The sequence below is a fragment of the Lates calcarifer genome, linkage group LG4, assembly GCF_001640805.2.
Source record: "Lates calcarifer isolate ASB-BC8 linkage group LG4, TLL_Latcal_v3, whole genome shotgun sequence".
Classification (NCBI taxonomy): Eukaryota; Metazoa; Chordata; class Actinopteri; family Centropomidae; genus Lates; species Lates calcarifer.
Window position 1 is genome coordinate 3,619,355 of NC_066836.1, and position 18,671 is coordinate 3,638,025.

An 18,671-nucleotide genomic window follows, 5' to 3' on the forward strand; every position below is an offset into this window, starting at 1 on the left:
CTTGCTATTTAACAGTATTTTTATAAGGGAGCAGATTACATCTTGTCTGCCACTGGATCCAGGCTGAAATCATAAAGATGGCGAGACAAGTCCATCCTCCTCAGGGAAGGTTATTAGTGGCTGGGAAAAAGTGGACTTGGAATTTCACTACAAAATTCTCCTGGGGTGGGGGTTGGGGGTGGGGTAAGTTTTAGTCGTCATTCAGGCGGTGCGAGGAGCAATAGAAATTCTGGGGCCCTAGCTTTTTCCTGAACGTCTGTTCAGCTGTCAGGGGGCGAGGGAAGAGCCATACCACAGTCTACTTTATTGAAACAGGTGGTGCTAACAAGGCTCCGCTGTTACGGGGTGCTGACAGCCAACATAAGTTTCCATTCACACCTACTGTACATGAGCTCACACCGAAGGGGGTTTAAAAGAGGATTTTCTGCAAACTATCCGTCGGATAGAGGTCTCCTTCATCTGGAGCCAAATGAGGGGATTATGTGATGGAGCTGTCGGGGAGGGTGCAGTCTCTTTTTAGAGCCGCTCACACTGGCAATAAGTATTAATTAACATGTCAGAATGTTCAGGTGGGCGAAGATGGATTTTATATATATAGTATGGGTGTGTGTATGAGAGAGAGAGAGACATCGGGTAGGTGGAGCGCTTCACTAGGCAAGTTTGTGGAGACAAGTATGAATGCATATGATTGTTAACAATGGCTCAGAGAGAAATTAAGGGCGGAAATCAAATAATTGACTCTCTCTTTCCATCCCCTTCCTTTTCCAAATCTCTTCCTTGAAATTTTTCCAGAGCCCAGAACATGTTCCGTCAGGCCATGCGCTCTCCAGTCATCATGTTTCACGTGGTGCCGTCATCCATGAAGGCGCACTACGAGCAGCTGTCCCACGCTGAGAGGAACCCTGCGTACGCCTCGGGCCGTTTTAGCCCCGACTCCCTGACCGGCAGCACCGTCTCCGGCATGGACCACACCCCGCAGAGGATGTCCCGACACGGTTCCCAAACGCATCCACACTCCCACCCGCACCCTCATTCCCACGCTCACCAAGACCTGACCGATGGTTACCCCCCTCTTACTCACCCGGCGGTCTCTGCAGCCAAGCCTCCAACAGGTCACACCCACTCACCTCAGAGGGGGATGAACTCCACCCCGACAGGAGGATATACCAAAAAAGTCGGGCGGAGGCTTAACATCCAGCTAAAGAAAGGTGAGGTGAAGAAAGGGATCTGTAAAAACACCCAGAGATGGAAAATTACATCAGTGGTCAGAGAGGTGGAGCTCACATAAACTTCATGTGTTTCAGTTGAGTTAAGTTTCATTTGGGGAACAGAACACATTTTAACACAGTTCTGTTTTTTTGTAATGAAGTGCATGATTTATTATAGTTTTGACAAGAGCCAGTGGGCATCACCTGTGCTGTGAATGACAAGGAATCTGGGCAACAGTGCAACAGAAACATAGCATTGGGGGGGCGCTCCCATTGTTGCAGTGTACTTTGCCTTCAGCAGACCTTGTATTTCACTGTCCAGTTGGAGCCTTAATGGTTGGTAGACTCTGGGAAGATTTTAAACCTATAAACACATTCTTTATTATTGTGGGAAAACGGTTGTATCAGTCCTTACTTGATGTATTACATCACTTTGTTTTTGAAGTGTCAGCTGATTCTTTCCAGGGGGTCTGTGAAAGTCTCCCATCAGGCTCTGCATTCCTCTGGCTTTCAAAAATAAGAGGGATTCTTTGTGTTTTTCTAGACTTTGTTTTCCAAGTGAATAAACAAGCAATTTCCCCATTCCTGGCACATCAAAATAAGTATTGGAACCCTTTGTTGAGAAATGGCGCAAACACAGAAGCGAAATCTGAACAATGATGTAACAGGCTTAAAAACATCCATGGTTTTCCATACTGATGTGAGCAGTGAACAGAGGGTAAACTGTACAGGATCTGGGAGATGGAAAGGCGATGTTGGGAATAAAACTTTGGGGAGATCTCCTTGGTAGTCTTTGACTGACAGCTGGCGCAGGTGGTGCAAACCTATGCCAACAGGATACCAGGTGTCGGTGCCAGGTCTCAGGGCCAGAGAGCTTGTTGCTAAGCAGCCGCTGGTCCCTGTGTGCTGTCAAATGCCACAGCAAAGAGTCTGACGGGCCTGCACCATATGCCTGTTGAAGTTTTCACCCAAATCTGTCCCCTCTCTTGGGGCTGGAATCAAGCCAGAACATAAAACATAAAAACACCCAGCTGCTTGTTGCATATTCCATCCTGGCTGATCGCTATTTCCACTTGTTCCTGTATCACAGTTTTGTCTTCTCACTCTCGCCTCTTTGCTTTGTCATAATACCCAGGAAAACACTGCGTTCTGTGCATGATTTGTCTGGAGATCTGTTATGTTCTCACTCAAAGATGTTATCTTTTCTCATTCCACCTTTTGTTTGCTGTTGTTGGAGCAGACACTTGCGGGGATTAACAGCGATTCCCAAGAGGCCGTTTGGCTCATCTGTTTTGTTTTGAGTACCGACTTAAGCCCACAGCTTTGAGCGCAGATTAAACTCCCGCATTGTTTATGTGCCTGAATCAGACACCAGTCTGCTTGCAAATCCAGGGGAGTATCAAAATCAATCAAAGATTCCCATTCTGCACAGGAAATTGCTTAGGTATGTCTTAATCAAGCTAATGGGAGTTTTAAAGATCCTCCTCCCTGTTTAAAGCCAGCAACGCTACAGGCATTTACCGGGGAGTATAATACTGCACCTCGACTGCCTGTGGGAAGTTGATTGGCTCATCAATGTAGGGGATTAGGTAGAGGATGTGAAACAGAATAGCTAAGTGTTCTGCTATTCTTTGCATCAGCTCAGTCAGACAGGCAGTGAGGATTAGGGCCAGTGCTCTGATACAGCGTGGATGCTCATTATTGTTCTTATATTAACTTTGTTTTGCAGTCTTACACACAATGTCATTTGGAACAGCCTCTTTACAAAGCTCTCTGAAGAATATACATGGAGTGACTTGATCAGAGCGGTAAGAGAGCAGGATGTGACCAGATGTAGCGCTCGCGGAGGAGGGGGGAACCCTCAGTGTGTTGATCATCGGCATGCTGACAGAGATGGACAAGGTGTCACAGTGAAAACAGTGACACCTTAGTTACCGCTCCATATCCCTAGACAGTGCAGTATGTTCTTATCGCAGGTTGTTTTTCAGTGTCTGGCTTGAACTGAATATGAGGCAAAAGTATTAAAAGTGCTCAGGCTGATCGTCCTGACTGGCAGCATATAATTGCATGTACTCATTAAAATAGATGATTAATGAGCACAGACAGATCAGCAACATCTAAAGATATGTGGGATCTAAGTTCCAGGTTCAGGTCACACCAGGAAGCAGAGTGAGAATCACGATCAGCATGTTCTCTCCATGTTCTGGTGGTACCATAGACTTGGTGAAATAGGGACTACTTGTGGCTTGTGCGGTTGTTATTGTTGATTGTAGCATTTTGTTCGTGAAAAAGGAAAAAAATGAAGGACATCAAGAAAAGCAAATAGAATGGCTTCCTACACTTTGTAGAGGGAATACAGGAACTTCTTGTGCCTCAAGATAAATCCAGATTTCATCAGAGGACCCTCTCTCTTTTCAACCCACAGGTCCAGAGGGACTCGGCTTCAGTATTACGTCGCGGGACGTTCCCATCGGGGGCTCAGCACCCATCTACGTAAAGAACATACTGCCTCGGGGAGCTGCCATCCAAGATGGCCGCCTCAAGGCAGGAGACAGGTTGCTGGAGGTGAGGAAATGTGAAAGTGCAGTAATACTTAAGACAGCAGTTTGTATTTTACTGTAGTTGATGTAATTATCTAGGCTCATCTATGATCATTGCATTGTGTTATCTAGACCACAGACCGTAGTAGTAGTAGTAGTTTTGTCCCAAAATTAGAGGAAGTATGTTTTGCAGAATTAAGACTCCAGAAACACTAACACTTTTAATCCATCAAAAATACCTGCCATCTGTTGAATTTAAAGTGTAACTGATTAATTTCAGGTAACAGTTTTTAAATGGAAATTGAGCATCCTGGAGTGAAATCAAAGAACATGTTTTTACCAAGAACGGAACAGGCTTTTGAAGTTTCATTATCCTACATTGCAAACCATTTGCATAAAGGATTACTCTGTGAGACACTCAGTCTGTGGTGTTATTCCATAAAATCTTTTGATCCACATGTTTGTTTTTCTCCTCCAACATTTTTTGAACTTGTGATAAAATTACTAGTTGATCCCTGTATTTAGCAATCAACTAATCAAATCAGGAAATGGTCCACCTGAAACTGAGCAGAAAAAAGACATTTGATTATTTCACCTTGGGTTCAAAAATAGTAAAGACATTGATCCAAAATATTTAGAGCTAAACCCAGTCACTGTGTCTCCTGTTAAGGTGAACGGAGTGGACCTGAATGGGAGGACCCAGGAGGAGGTGGTGTCTTTGCTCAGAGCCACACCCATGGGTGGTGCCGTAGGGCTGCTGGTCCTACGCCAGGAAGAGGCTTTTCTCCCTCGAGAAGTGGTACGTTTGTCACTCTCCACCTCCCTCAGAACATTCCTTCAACTCATCTTGTCGCTCTGTCAGCACAAGACATTTCACATCATGGCATACATACAGCCCCCCATGCATGGATAAGTATAGATTATGGGTGTGTGCTCAGGCATATGTGTGACAGTGTGTCTGTATGTGCCCCCGTGCTGTCATGACTGCTGTTAATCCCCACAGTGAGCGCTGTGTTGTCTTCTTATTTCCCAGCTAACACAACACGCTAGCCGAGCATGCAGACTGATTGTCCCGCTCCGTCGCTGCACTCCTCTCTATTATCAAGCTGCGGCTAGCCTCATAGGAAACCTGTAGAGCTCCATCTTTTCTCTTTATCTCCTTCACCCTCTCTTCTCCTCTCGCTTTGACTCCGACTCTGTCTTTCATCCTCATTCACCAGCTCCCCGTCTTCCTCTCGGTGTGTTAGGCAACCTTGTCTGTCTCTGTATTTCCACCTCTCTCGCTGTGTTTTGCCTCCAAGCTGACTTGCTAGATTGATGGATGTGGGGATGAACAGAAAGACGCAGGGCAGGTAGTAGGCAGAGAATGAAAAACACACTTGGCTTGAATATCAATCAGGTAACATCCTTGCGTATTACTCTGTACAGACAGCCATACAGATCTTTGTGTGCTGGTTGTGGAAGCTGCTGTTGTCACTCAGTCTGGGCAGACGCCACTCACAGCTTGTAACTTCAATGATTCATGAAAACTGGTGTTAATTTAGTGGATACGCTTGTTGCCACTGTTTACGTCCCTCAAGGTTGTGTTTTTACGTGATGCCAGTTGTTAGACTAAATTATCTTTGCAGAAAATAAGGTTTGATGTATTGCACATACCCCAGAGTTGTTTTATTAAGAAGTGAACTCATAATGGCTGAGACGAAAACAAGGTGGCAGAGCATGGAGGCTTAAGTGCTTTAGTGCTTTTTTTTCTGCGGGAAGAGTGAACAGAAAAGGCTGTAGGTGAGCTTCAAATCACACTGGTGTTTACTCCACAGTGTCGGCCAATGACTCTGCTATCTCTCTGCCTTCACTAGCTGGCTTTAACGCACCCTTTATCGAGCACTAACGTGAGTTATAGTGCCAAACAGCCTTAAATCCCCCCACCGTTGTCATAAAAATGGTTTCTCCCAGCACCCTCAGCAGCCACTGGGGCCATTATAGGCACAAGCAGGCATTTGCTAGCAAGTAGTGTCAATCAAATGATTGGTGACAATTATCACTGCACGGGATGCAGACGAGGCTATTGGCTGCCTGTCGCCACGGGTGAAGTTAGACAGTGGTCGATACTCATCTTCAGATTAGGGCGCTGCTCTGAGTCCGGCTGACTCTGCGTAGTTGGTAGTTAGATGGTAGGATTTATTTGATCTGTGGTTATCAGCTGTAGAGGGTGGAGAGGGTGATGTGAAAGGGTCGGGATGGGGCTCGAGGGAGATGAGGTCCAGTGCACAAAATGAGCAGCTTCAGTTTTTATCTTTAGTTGTGAGCTAGGCTGAGCATGGGGTTTCAGAGATAGAGGAGACTACACAGCATGTCAGCTAGCAAACATGCACAAACAACAGCACATTTTATGTATCAATTAAAACACAAACTACTTGGCTAAATTGAGTTTAAACAAAACAGTGTTTCAAGAGTAAACGGCACATTTTCTCTGCACATAACTATGAATTAAGAATGGCAGATACAAAGCTTTATATATTAAACCTAATGTAGCCTAATGACAAAATAAAGTCAACAGCTGTTGTATTATTCCGACATGCTCCACAGCAGGTATGAAACAAGAACCCAGTTCACCCAGATCTTTTAGCTGTTGAAGTTGGACAGCGTGTTTTATCGCCCATCTGAAACTAAAGCAGTCTTACAAGTAACATGTAGAAATGCATAGAAATGCAATGTAAATTGTTTTCATATGCTAATATGCTATTATTATTACTTAACAAATTTAGTTGTGTATAAATTACATTTTTAGGAGGGAGGATCGAAAGACAGTAAACTAAAAGAAAATCGATCACAGCAGTCCGTATAGAGCCTGAGAGGTAAAACTCGTTTTCTCGCATGTTTTGAAAGTTGAGTGCCCCACAAATAAAATCTTGTTCAAAGAAATGAGCTTTTCAGAGAGCTGGAGCTGAGATTCAGTGTATAATGATTGGAAAAGCATTCAGCATGTAATTTATTTATCAGTAAATATTCTGCAGTGCAAATTCTGTTTTTAAAAAACTTGAAAACAGTCCACGAAGCAGTGCTTGTTGCCCGTAAAGCTTACTGCTGTGAGCTTACCTTGGTCACTTTCATCAGGTGAAAGTAATCTGGATGAACTGAGATTTTCTCTGTGGCAGCTGGACAGTGAGAGGACACCAGTTAGAGGGACTCCAGAGAGTAAAACAAACTGAAACTGTAACAGTGTGTGGGAGTACAGAAATAGGATTTTGATTAGGGAGTGATGACATATCTCCTTTGTCCCCAGTGGAAGAACACGTTGCAAGTTTGTGACAATCTGTCCTTGCAAACACTACTGTTGTTTCTGACCCACAGTTTATATTTTGAGTCTGAGCGCACACTACACAGCAATAACTACCCATCTGTCTGCTGAGATTTATCATTTTCATATCCTGCTTGCTCGTTTATTCATCACGCTGCTTCCATTTATTCCCAAGTTCCCCCCCACCACTATCTCTTTTGTGCTTAGATTTTCACTGTACCTGTCAATACATGTTTTTGCTTGATTACTTTTGGTTCTTCTGTTCCCCTCCCACCTCCATCCTCTAGAATGCCGAGCCCCAGATGCAAAGCCCCAGAGATGCGGTAAGACTCCACCTCAACACGAGCCTGCAATTAAACCCACTTCCCAAAGCCGCCTCCTCCTCCTTAACAGCTCCTACTCCTTTATTTAGCCTGAACTCCCCTTTGCATGGATGCCATTAATCTCTGCTAGGAGAAACACCGAATTTTATCTCCCAGTTGGGATAAAAACAATAGCTTGTGCATGCATTCAGGTTCTACTCATAAACTAGCTGGTTAATCAAAGTGCAAGTCACTAGTCATGCATATAAATGTTAGTCAGAAACACTACTTTTAATCTCCATCCAGAGTTGCTCTAACAAATCACAATTTCATGGTTCATCAGTATGGACTGCTCAGACTGTGCTGCAGAATAATTTGCTCCATCACTCCCCTCAGAGCTGTATTTGTCAGCGAAGGTGGAAACACATGGGAGTTTGCTTTATTTGTCGGCTGTGGATAAGGTTGTCAGTCTGGCCTTCTCGTTGCAGACTCACTCTGATATGTGAGGTGAATAACAAACAGTCTGTTTAGTTTATGTTTCACTTTATTGGGGGAAAATGCAGACAGAGCTGGCTGGGCATGTCTCAGTACTAAACATTCACAGAGACTCTGGCAATGCCATCTGTAATGGGGGCACTTGACGTATATATAGCCTCATATATCATTTCCATAAACACCCATACACAGAATGCAAATAAACTTTCTTAATCTTGGAATCTCTCCCTGCTCTGGCAGCAGATCTAGTTTTATTATAAGAATGTATCCTCTGTGAAGAATCAGCTCTCAGCAGGATGTACAGTATCTCCCACTGTTACAGTACAGTCTTGATGGCCTGAACGTTACTCGTCACACATGACCATAGAGGGTTCTCCACCATAGCAGCTGTTAAAAGCTCATCTGTCTTTACTGCTGATATTAAAAAGCTATTCAGATTTTCATAGCTCACCATTTACATACCAAACTTGAGCTGTAATTTAACAACGGCAGACTTCACATCCTCGCATCTGGCCTTACCTTCAGGTTACATCTGGCCAAGTGCAGGTAATTGGTTGCCTTTTGCGTGGAACATTAGAAGTGTAATTGGCCATTTGATTTGATTGGCGGTCGTACCTGCCAGCTGGGTGTGGATGATCCTCATCATGGAGGAACATTATGGCAGTATGGCGGGACATAGATGATGATTATTGTCACTGCAGCTGGCAGATCTCACATGTACACGCACGTTCAGACACGATGACATGTATCATTCCATCAGCATTAAAATACGAGCAGAGAAAGACAGCAGAGCTGCCAACACTGTGGTGAATGTTACATTATTAGTTGGCTCAGTATATGCCACCCTTGGTAGCATTGCACTTTGGCACTCTGAGGTACAGTGGCAGTGAGAGTTATCTGAGTTTTCAGTGTTTCAAAGGACTTCATTGCTTTACTCTTGTGTTTTACCTACTTTTATTTTCTCTCCGTAATAGAATGGATATAAAAATCAAAGAGTTAAGCTCTCTGGTTGGAGCACCTGCTAACTGCTGTTTTAGAGCCACTTCAGTCTTAGGTTTTGTCATGTTCTGACTGGACTTTCTGGGAACTGATCATATATTGCCCAGTGCACCTTTCAGGACTTGAAGAAAGCGCTCTCTCCTGTTTTGGACGTTTACCTCCTTAAAAATCAATGCAACCACAGGGATGTGAGCCAGATGGATTGAGGAAATGCACCATGGTCATGCTGTCTATTCTCTCCCCTATTTTGTCTCTTCTGGCCTACCTCCTTTCCTGCCTCCCCAACTCCAAACCTCCAGATGAGCCTCTCTCCTCACCCTTTCCCGGAACATCAACCACCATAATGGATTCAGCGCCTTTTCAGATGTTATCTGTTGTCAGGCGCCTCATTTTAAACATCTCACCGCCGCAACAACAACAACAACCGGCACCATGATGGTGTGCAGTTTTAGATGTAGGGTGTGCCCCTGACAGAACCAGGCAGCTGCTAATGGTCAAGCATCCACTCTCAAGTAATAGATGCCTTTCCAGTAGGTGAGAAGAGAAATGGATGTTGAGATGCAGGGCAGCAAATAATGGTTATTTTATTATTAGCTGAACTCTTTTCTCAATTAATCAATAAGGGTAAGAATTTAGGAAAACACTGAAAACTGCTGGTCATATATGTTCCCAGAGAGATGTATGTGGAGCCGTATTGAAGACATACTGAATTATGACAACTTCCACAGTAACATTATGTAACGATACACAGGTTAAAAACAAGACAAAGTGTGAAAGGCACGCAGTAAACAAAACTATGTTCATGCCGCTCCTCATATTGATTGAAGAATCTATAGTCTGTCCACTCAGGCTGCTTGGAAAAGTTGGTGGAGTTGATAGGTTTCAGTCGAGTTCACATGCAGGGCTTAGTATAGCTTAATGCAATGCAAGTACATCTGCTGATTTTTGTCTCTATAATGCTTTTATTCCCTCTATTATTTATCTCTTTGTAGAGTTAAGAAAAGTGCCATCTGTAAAAGAGCTAACAGAACATGTATCCAGCTTTAGACCTGCAGGTTTGCCGACACTCCAGCCGAGGTTTTTGAGGTTGGCATGGCATGACTCATCCTGTATGAGAGAGAGAGAGAGAGAGAGCTCTGTCGAGGGTTTACACGGCAGACAAAATGCAACAACTGAAGTGGAAAAAGCACTCACTTCTTGAAATCGGTCCAGTGACCCAAAAATCACCCACGTTTTTTACAGCAGTCCACTAGAGGCTGTCATTACTTGGGGTGACACTCTGGGTTGTTGTATTCAGCTTTCAAGCACGTGGGTGACTAAAACTTTCGCTCATTCCATTTTTTTTCGTACAGCAAAGCTAATTTCTGCTTGGTTCATTATATAATCAGCTAATATTTAGGTGCGTTTGTGCATCTTTAACACCACCCTTGACTCTCCATGTTAAATATTTGGCCACCTCACTCTGTAATCTGTGGCTCAGATGTCCCTCATCACATTCCTGTATTGACTTATTGTCAGTGAGTGGTCTCTATCTAAGGGGCCCTTGTGTCTAACTTGTTGACTCTGACTGCTCCCTTCAGCATCCAAGGCAGCCTGTGATAGCCGGGAAACCCCATTGGCTGATTGAGGTAACTGCTGCATGACGTCACCAGCTTGGGTCATTATGCTGTATAGGGAAAAAGGCATCAAAGGCAAATGAGATACTTTGGGTGGCTGCACAAATAGACTGGGAGTCATTTAAGCAATTCATTGCTTTGCCAATGGTCTGTAAAAACAAAACATTTTGGTGGCTTTTCTCTGTCTCTTTCTTAACAGCTCTTACCCTCTTGTCTGTTCAGTTCTCTTTGTATTTCTCTTGTTTCTGTCTTTGTTACTACTCCTCTTCTTTTTATTTCTTCTTCCCTGTCTTCCCCTCTCTTTCTCTGGCGCACACACTTAAGGCACACTTTAAGACACAAATCCTCTTCCCTGCACCTGGCTTCTACAATAGAGCGCTGATCAAAGGCATCCGTCTTTACATGCCTTCCCTGATAGTTCTATAATGGACCCATAACGTGAACATTCGGCTCCATTGTTTACGCCATTAGTCACACAGGCTTATGGAAAATTACTGCAATGCTATATTGAAAAGCCATCAGCAGCAGCAGCAGTAATGCGGCAGCAACACCGTGCCAAGATGCTATCTATCACACGTGCATGTTTCCTCTCAGCACACAAAGTTGTTATGAAGCAGCAATCTGTTAGCACGTTGTAGTGTGGTGATGAAGGTTTTCTCATTCAGCATAAGAGAACATTTGTTGGCTGTGCATGACACAGCATAAATATTCTATCAAAACTGGTCAGCGTATAACATGACAGGACTGTTTTTTAAAGCAGCTAACACATTATGTGGCGTCATAACTGCATTAATGAATACAGCGTAATTTGCAGTTCAGCATCATGTAACATGGTCAGTGTATAATAACTGTAAGCTTAAATTAGCAAAACACAGTTATCAGTGTATAACACATCTTTTCTATTGTAAGTACATGCACATTTTTCCACTCCATCCTATACCATACCATAAATGATGAAGCAGTACACTGTAGCATAAAAATATGACATAATATAAATTACTCACTTTTGCATCACGTAGTTGGCAAATCTATTACCACTGAGCAGGAGTCCTTTATGTTATAGTTCATTTAAACATGTTTTTTAAAAGCCCAGTTCATATGTTAAAAGCTTGATATTTAAAAACAACACACACACAGTGCACACACTGCATCATCATACCAGCACCAGTGACGAACCTTTTCACACATCTTTCATTGAGTTCAGCTCATAGAAAACTTGAGTGCAGTTCTGAGGTACTCGCACTGGAATATTTAGCATTTATTCTCTACCAACATACATACATACACATTCAAATGGCAGTATTGTACTTTTTACCCCACATTATTTATTTAACAGCTACGATTACTAGTTACTTTGCAGCTTAATCTTTACATATGAAAGATATTATTATAGCAAACTAAGTAGTTATAATTCTCTTCACCTGGGCCAGCTACATTATCAAGTGTAACAATATTATAATACTATATGCTTTGGGTGCATTACAGCATAGAGTCCGAAACACACTAGGGAATCATTTCTGGAGTTACATAACTTTGTATGATTGTTAGTGCAGTTGGATAGCAGCAGTGAATAATAGTTGCAGCTCTGTGGCAGCAGGCTCGATGCTGTTTCTGTGTTGTGTAACGTGCTAGCCTGCTGGTGACACATACGAGTCAATCAGAGAGGGCCGCTCTACCACTGAACAGGCTCTCTGGCTTAATTAAAGTGATGTTTCAAGCTGCCACCTGGCCCATACACACACACACACACACACACACACACACACACACACATGTACATACACATTAGAGCCACCCATACACCACACTCCACACACATACTCACAGTATACGGTTACATAGACTGTACGGAGTCTTTTACACATTACGAACACACAAGCCATATGGCAAATTTCACACAAACACCCAACACCTCAGATGCACATACACCACTACACGTTCACACATAAGTGTACTCACACACTAGCACACACATACGTGGAGTGACTGGGAGCAGCTGCTGGTGTAATTGCTCAGGGTTGGATGAGGTTATAAATGGTTTCTAGTGGGTTGTGGAGCTGTAAAGAGCGAGCCACATTGTGTTTGACTGTCCGAGAGGGAGAGGGAGAGAGAGCTAGAAGAGGGCAGCTGATTAGTTTTGGACAGAGTGAAAAGTGCGACTGTATGTGTGTGTGTGTGTGTGTGTGTGTGTGTGTGTGTGTGTGTGTGTGTCGGCCGTTGAAAGAATATGCAGACACACACCGTATATAAGGATGGCATTTGCAGCCAGTGCACATGCTGTTTTGTGTGTTTGTACTGACACACATACACCCACAGACACACACAGACCTGCTTTCTGTCTCCCTCGCTCTCTGTGTCACTCTCACTCTGTCACACACACACACACACACACACCTACACACCTGCCTTCCTTCTCTTCCTCCATGCTGTGCCAGTCTCGGCTCCGCCGATCGCAGAGGTATTTGATATTCATGGTCTATCAGCATGGAGCTGCAGCGAGACGGCATCAGAAAGAGCGAGAGAAAGGGGAGGGGAGGACAGGTGAGCGTAAGGGAGGGGGAAAAAACAGAAGAAGACGTGAACAGAAGAAAAAAAGGTGAAGGAAAGAATGGACGACTGCGGGAAAGGGGAGGCAGGGTGTGGTGGAAAGATGAAGAGGAGGGGAAAGATTTTTCAGTCATCATTGTAGCTTTATTGTAGCACAAAGCATGAAAAACACACCCAGACCTACAGTGCACAGGTGTGTGTAGATGTGTCCTCCTACATTTAGTGTAGATGGCATGGAGGGAAGACAGCAGAATGAAGAGGGAGATACAGAAGACGAGGGTGAGAATGGCAGTGGTAAATGTACTGATAGCAAGTAAGAGAGGAATAGGGAGAGAGAGTCTGAATAAGAAGAGATAGATTGTGCTACAGTAGGCAGCCAACAATGCTCTCCACGCCCGACTTCCCTCGACCAATTACACCCTTCACTGCCTCCTCCTCACCTCCCTCCCTCTCTCTCTTTCTCCCTCTCCCTCCATGTCTTTCTTTGCCACCCTCTTTTTCTGTAAATTCCCCTCAAGCAACTTTCCCAGATTCCATCAAATCAACAGGTTTGTTTGGCCAAAGTTGAGCTGCTAATCGTTTCAGTCACTGCGGCAGAGAGCAGAGTATGTGAGTGTGGAGGAGACGAGTTTGATTTCTCTTAATGCTAAAGATGGACTCGCTCTGTAGAATACAAAGAGGGATGGAGGCTCAATGAGTGTGAGATATACTTAAGATGTTCAAGGGTAGAAAGCAAATGAGACCAAAAAAAAAGTGGGATAGTCTAAGGGACGGTGAAAAAAAGCTCAGTTTTCAAGTGGCACAAGCATCATCTGAGTGACAGAAAATTATTACTTTTTCTTTTAAATCCAGGTTTAGCATAGGCATACTCTTAGAAAAAAATGAGAAGAAGAAGGAGAAAGGAAGGAGGAGACAGAGAGATGGTGGAAGCTAGAGAAAGAAAATGAGGGTTAGTGATGGGAGGCAGCAAAGAAAAAAGAAAATGAGCAGAGGGAGACGGTTTAAAAAAAAGCAAAAGAAAGTTGCGAGCAGTATAAAAAGACAGGTGAAAAAAGATGGAGAGAGGGAGAGTGAGAGATACAGACGTACAGTGAGAGAGGTGGCAGTGTCTGTCTCCTTTTATGTTCCACATGGATTCATCTCTTTCTGTCTGCCTTTCATTCACACTCCCTCGCTCGCTCACTCTGTCATTGTCATGCTCGCGCTCTCTCATTCTTTTCACCCTTTTCTCTTCGGCTCCTCGCCTTTTTACCCCCGCTCTATTCGTCTCTGTCCCTCCTCTCCAGCCCATCACTCCTCTGCCTCCCCTCACCTTCTCTCAACTCTTACTTTTTCCCTCCCTTTTCTGCCTCTTTCTTTTTTTTCAAATTTTAATCCTCTTTTTCCTCTTTCATCATTCAAGTCCTTTAAATTCTATGAAATGTCTTAAATAAGCAATATTTAAAGGTATTTAGATTTTACTAACCAGTATTGTGTTTGCAGTTACTTTCAGTGAATCACTCTCCAGGCCTGTATTAGTTATCTACATGCTATTAAACAAAGTATTTTTAAATCAAGTATCACCTAATCTGAATTTGAAAGTTAAACTAATTCAAATCATGATTTGGATGTTAAAGGGATTAATTTGTCTGCCTTAACCTTGAAATGACATCATATCTGTTTTATCGACTAGTTTTGTTTTTGAGTTTTAACAAGTAATTTCCTGTTTTCTGTTTGTTTATTTTACCATTTTAAGAGGATTAAATCAGTGTTGGTCACTTTTTAATTAGACTTAAACGTAATTCCAAACAGAGTTAATTTGATTTTAGGGTCCCAAAATAATATAATTCCTTTTGTCTTATGTGTTATTATTTCTCAGCATTTTCCATAAGTAGTGACTGATTTGTAATTGGCAGTTTTTTCTTGTTTTGTTTTTAATTATGTTTCAAATTTATTCCAGGTAGCATGTATTGTCTTTCTGAAACATGCAGACACCTTCGACAGTGCTCCTTTATCTTCCCCTCCTTCCTTCCTTCCCTCTGTTCTCTTCCTTTCCTTCTTACCCCATACATCCTTGTACAACCCCCCCCCCACTGCCTCTCCCGCCATCCCTCTTTCTCCCTTCTCCGCTCCACCCAGAGCAATTCCATCTCTCTCCCAGCAAACAAAGGGAGCTAATGACATGCTGACACCGAGCCCGATGATTGAATTCATTAGGCGTGCACAATAATTGCCAGGCGCGAGCGTGCACGCACCCATCTATTCAGAGGACAGCTGTCAAATAACAAGCAAGAGAGAATAGCTTTTTATTGTTGAGCTCGGAGAGAGAGGGAGAATGAATATAGAGAAAGAGTGAGAGAAGCACCTGTTGTGGAGGGGGAGAGAGAGAGAGAGCACTCAGCATGTCAATTAGGCTGCAGTGTTCATGCAGGGTTACCGAGAAGTTTACCGCCTGTTTGACGCACTTGGCATCACAAGCCAGGTGCATGATATGTTGAATTAGTTCCTTAGGTAATATGCATGTCTTTATCTGAATCCTTTTTTTAAAAAAGTTCTGAGTTTTAGACCAATGGAGTAAAAGCATTTTTGGGGGAAGTGTGTTTAGTTTTATAAAGATAGTTTGTGACTTGAGCTTAGGCTTAACATCGTGACTACGACTGCCAGAGTTAAAGTCAGGCATGTAATAGTCTGGGATGTTTGTTGTCAGACTTGAGATAAAGTGTGAAAAGACAGTTTTAGTTAGTTAATGCACATTTGATCATATTTATGCTTTGTGTTTAATTGAAGGATTATTATATATAATTAATACTATAAGTAAAACAAATATCAGTTTGTGATCATCTTTATGGATATTGCTATGGGAGTATGACACATGAATGGCGATATTTTCTATACTTGTCCATACGTACAAGTGTGGATTGAGACCATGTTTTCAGAAGCAGCAGGTTTTTAATCTGAGCTTGTATGTTATTTATGTTGTTTACCTGAAGCAGCTTCTCCAGCTGCACTTGTTTTGCATAAATCCCTTGCTTTTTTAAGCAGCTCCAGGTACATGACACACACGTATTGTAGCCAGAAATGCTGTCACTGTGCTCCTCACTTCGTTCTGATTTTCATATCGTGGAGATTTGTATTGCATTGCACCATGTACCTGATTGGTGGACCTGAAACGGGCTAGTGTTATATTATTTCTGATTAGTGGAGTTGGCCACTGTACTTGAAATTCTTCCTATGTGGGAGACAGGATGACTGTGTAGCTGCAAGAATTCAGAAGTTTTGATTAAAATCTAGCCTCAGGCTGCGCATCAGAAACAAGCAACTCAGACTGTATCTGTTTCATATGTAAATCAGGGGCTTCACATATTAATGAATCACTGTTGATCTTTACAGTCTCAATCTTCCTCATCCTGCCTTACTTTGACTGCTTGTCAGTACTGTGGCTGATACTTACCCAAAAGTTTTATAGACCTATATGCTTAAGTATTGATGAACCTGAGCATTGTGTTTGACTGTGGAACATAAGTCCCCGCCTGCTTATACTAAGTACCTGATTTAACACTTACGAGTGCTGGTCTGTTTAACACTAATATATCTGATGTAGATAATGAGCTTGCACTCTGATTTACCTCCCTGCTATCTGCTCTGCTGCAATTTATGTGCAAGCACTTTTCATTAACCTCAAGTGGCCAAATGAATGTCCTTTTAACTTTGGCCCTTTGGCTAACCCACAGGAACATGCTGAAAGGATTGCAAGGCTGAAGGGGCTTTTTGTGTTACTGCTTTAGGCTGGAATAAATGCATGAATGTTTTTGCTTTGTATAATGTATGAGTTATACATAGCATACATTATGCATTATGTTATATGAGCATTTAACTGTATTTAAGTGTGAACCATGTGTTTATAGCCTCAAGATTTCAATATATCAAGTTCTTATGTTTTTGCTGGTTGAGTAAGAGGTTATTTTTAGGTGCTGTTTAAATACCTCAGTTCTGAATCTCTCTCTCTCTCTTTGTTGTCTCTCTTAAAGAAGACGGAGGAGGATGAGCTGGTCCTGACTCCAGATGGGACCCGGGAGTTCCTGACCTTTGAGATCCCCCTCAGTGATTCAGGTTCAGCAGGTTTGGGTGTCAGCGTCAAAGGCAACCGCTCCAAGGAGAACCACGCTGACCTCGGAATCTTTGTCAAATCCATCATCAATGGAGGAGCAGCCTGCAAGGTGCGATACCCTCCGCTGTAATTAATAGAGTGTTAGAGATAGAGAGGAATATCAAAGAAGGGTTCAAAAATGTTGGATCTGTTTGAATCATAATCACACAAGTGACACCTGTTCTCTACAGTAGCAGCTATAAGACATAACATCATTGCAAGAATGTTTTCTATGCATTAGCAAATAGTGTCTGTTTCTGGGTGTCTGATCCTTGAGGAGTTACACAAGCTTTACATATAGAATATATTAAATGTATTTTTATGCATTTTGACAGTTCACATTAGAGTATCTGTGCAGGTGCTACTAGTACCAGGCCTTAAAAAGCAACTTAACAGCAGCTGAAAATCCTGTTTTTGCAGACCTCCAGTGGTTTAACCTCTTAACAGGGAAAGTGAAGTAAAATGACTTTTCTGTTTCTCAGCAACAAGGAAGAAAAGGTTCATCTGTGATAAAAATCTATGAGCACAAAGTGCACTATTTTCTGTTGCCATCTGTAGTGCTGCAGTCAATTTCAATAGTCTTTCAACTTGATTGTTTTTCATACAAACAAGCTTGTGTTGACAGCATATGATAATGGACTTAAAAGCATACTCTGTTAGAGATTAGATCATGACTAGAAACAGGATACACTCTGAGAGTGAGACTATTAGGCTATTGGATTAGATAAAGCTTATTGTTAAGTCGGAGATATGACTGCTTCTGTTTTTGTTTTGTTTTTTTATCACACAACATGTTCTGTACTGTAGTTGGAAAAATAGAAAAGATTCACTTTTATTTCTGTGTCATGTCTTATCCACCAACAGGACGGGCGGCTTCGGGTGAACGACCAGTTGATTGCCGTCAATGGGGAGTCGCTACTGGGCAAAACCAACCAAGATGCCATGGAGACGCTCCGCAAGTCCATGTCTACGGAAGGAAACAAACGTGGGATGATCCAGCTCATTGTGGCCAGACGAGTGGCCAAAAGAAATGAGGTAAGGGACAAGGTGAAAGATGCATTTGAGTAATACTAGGGTGTTTTGCTGGCTCATTCTTTATCTCTGAGTTTATAGTTGTGCAATGAATATATAATTACTATGGATGCAATATGTCATTATTAGTCGAATTAATACAGAAGTTGGAAAAAGAAACTGCCATTAAACAGATTGTTTTTCTAATGTCATAACTGGAGTCTGTATTATCAAATCAATATTATACATGAGCTATTTCAAAAACATGCATATACCAATAATGCTGTTTATGAGCAGAATAATATTTTTGCAGTTCTGGTCTTTTATTATGATAATGTTTTACTCAAAGCATTTATTGTTGATATCTGCAGGTGCAGCAGCATCATTAGATACATTTTACAAAGAAGTCCATTAGGGCAGGCAGCATAAGTGGTCACACAGGTTTTCAGCAACTCTTGAGTATAACCAAATTATGTGGACCACTTAGAACTGAAAATAAACAAACAGGAATATTAAGACCATTAAATTT

The 18,671-nt window shown here is 42.5% G+C and overlaps 1 protein-coding gene across 8 annotated transcripts in view; it reads left to right on the top strand.

Annotated features, from left to right (window-relative positions):
• Window positions 1-18,671, top strand: part of pard3ab (par-3 family cell polarity regulator alpha, b) — a 206,308-nt gene that overhangs the window by 102,488 nt on the left and 85,149 nt on the right. For 4 of the 8 annotated variants that reach the window (XM_018672690.2, XM_018672691.2, XM_051069799.1 and 1 more), the window contains exons 9-15: window positions 793-1,208; window positions 3,634-3,773; window positions 4,419-4,547; window positions 7,334-7,369; window positions 10,423-10,470; window positions 17,013-17,201; window positions 17,996-18,166. In XM_018672690.2, coding sequence (XP_018528206.1) covers window positions 793-1,208; window positions 3,634-3,773; window positions 4,419-4,547; window positions 7,334-7,369; window positions 10,423-10,470; window positions 17,013-17,201; window positions 17,996-18,166 — 1,129 coding nt within the window. The remainder of the gene's footprint in view (window positions 1-792; window positions 1,209-3,633; window positions 3,774-4,418; window positions 4,548-7,333; window positions 7,370-10,422; window positions 10,471-17,012; window positions 17,202-17,995; window positions 18,167-18,671) is intronic. The other 4 variants (XM_018672695.2, XM_018672700.2, XM_018672692.2 and 1 more) reach the window with 3 other exon arrangements.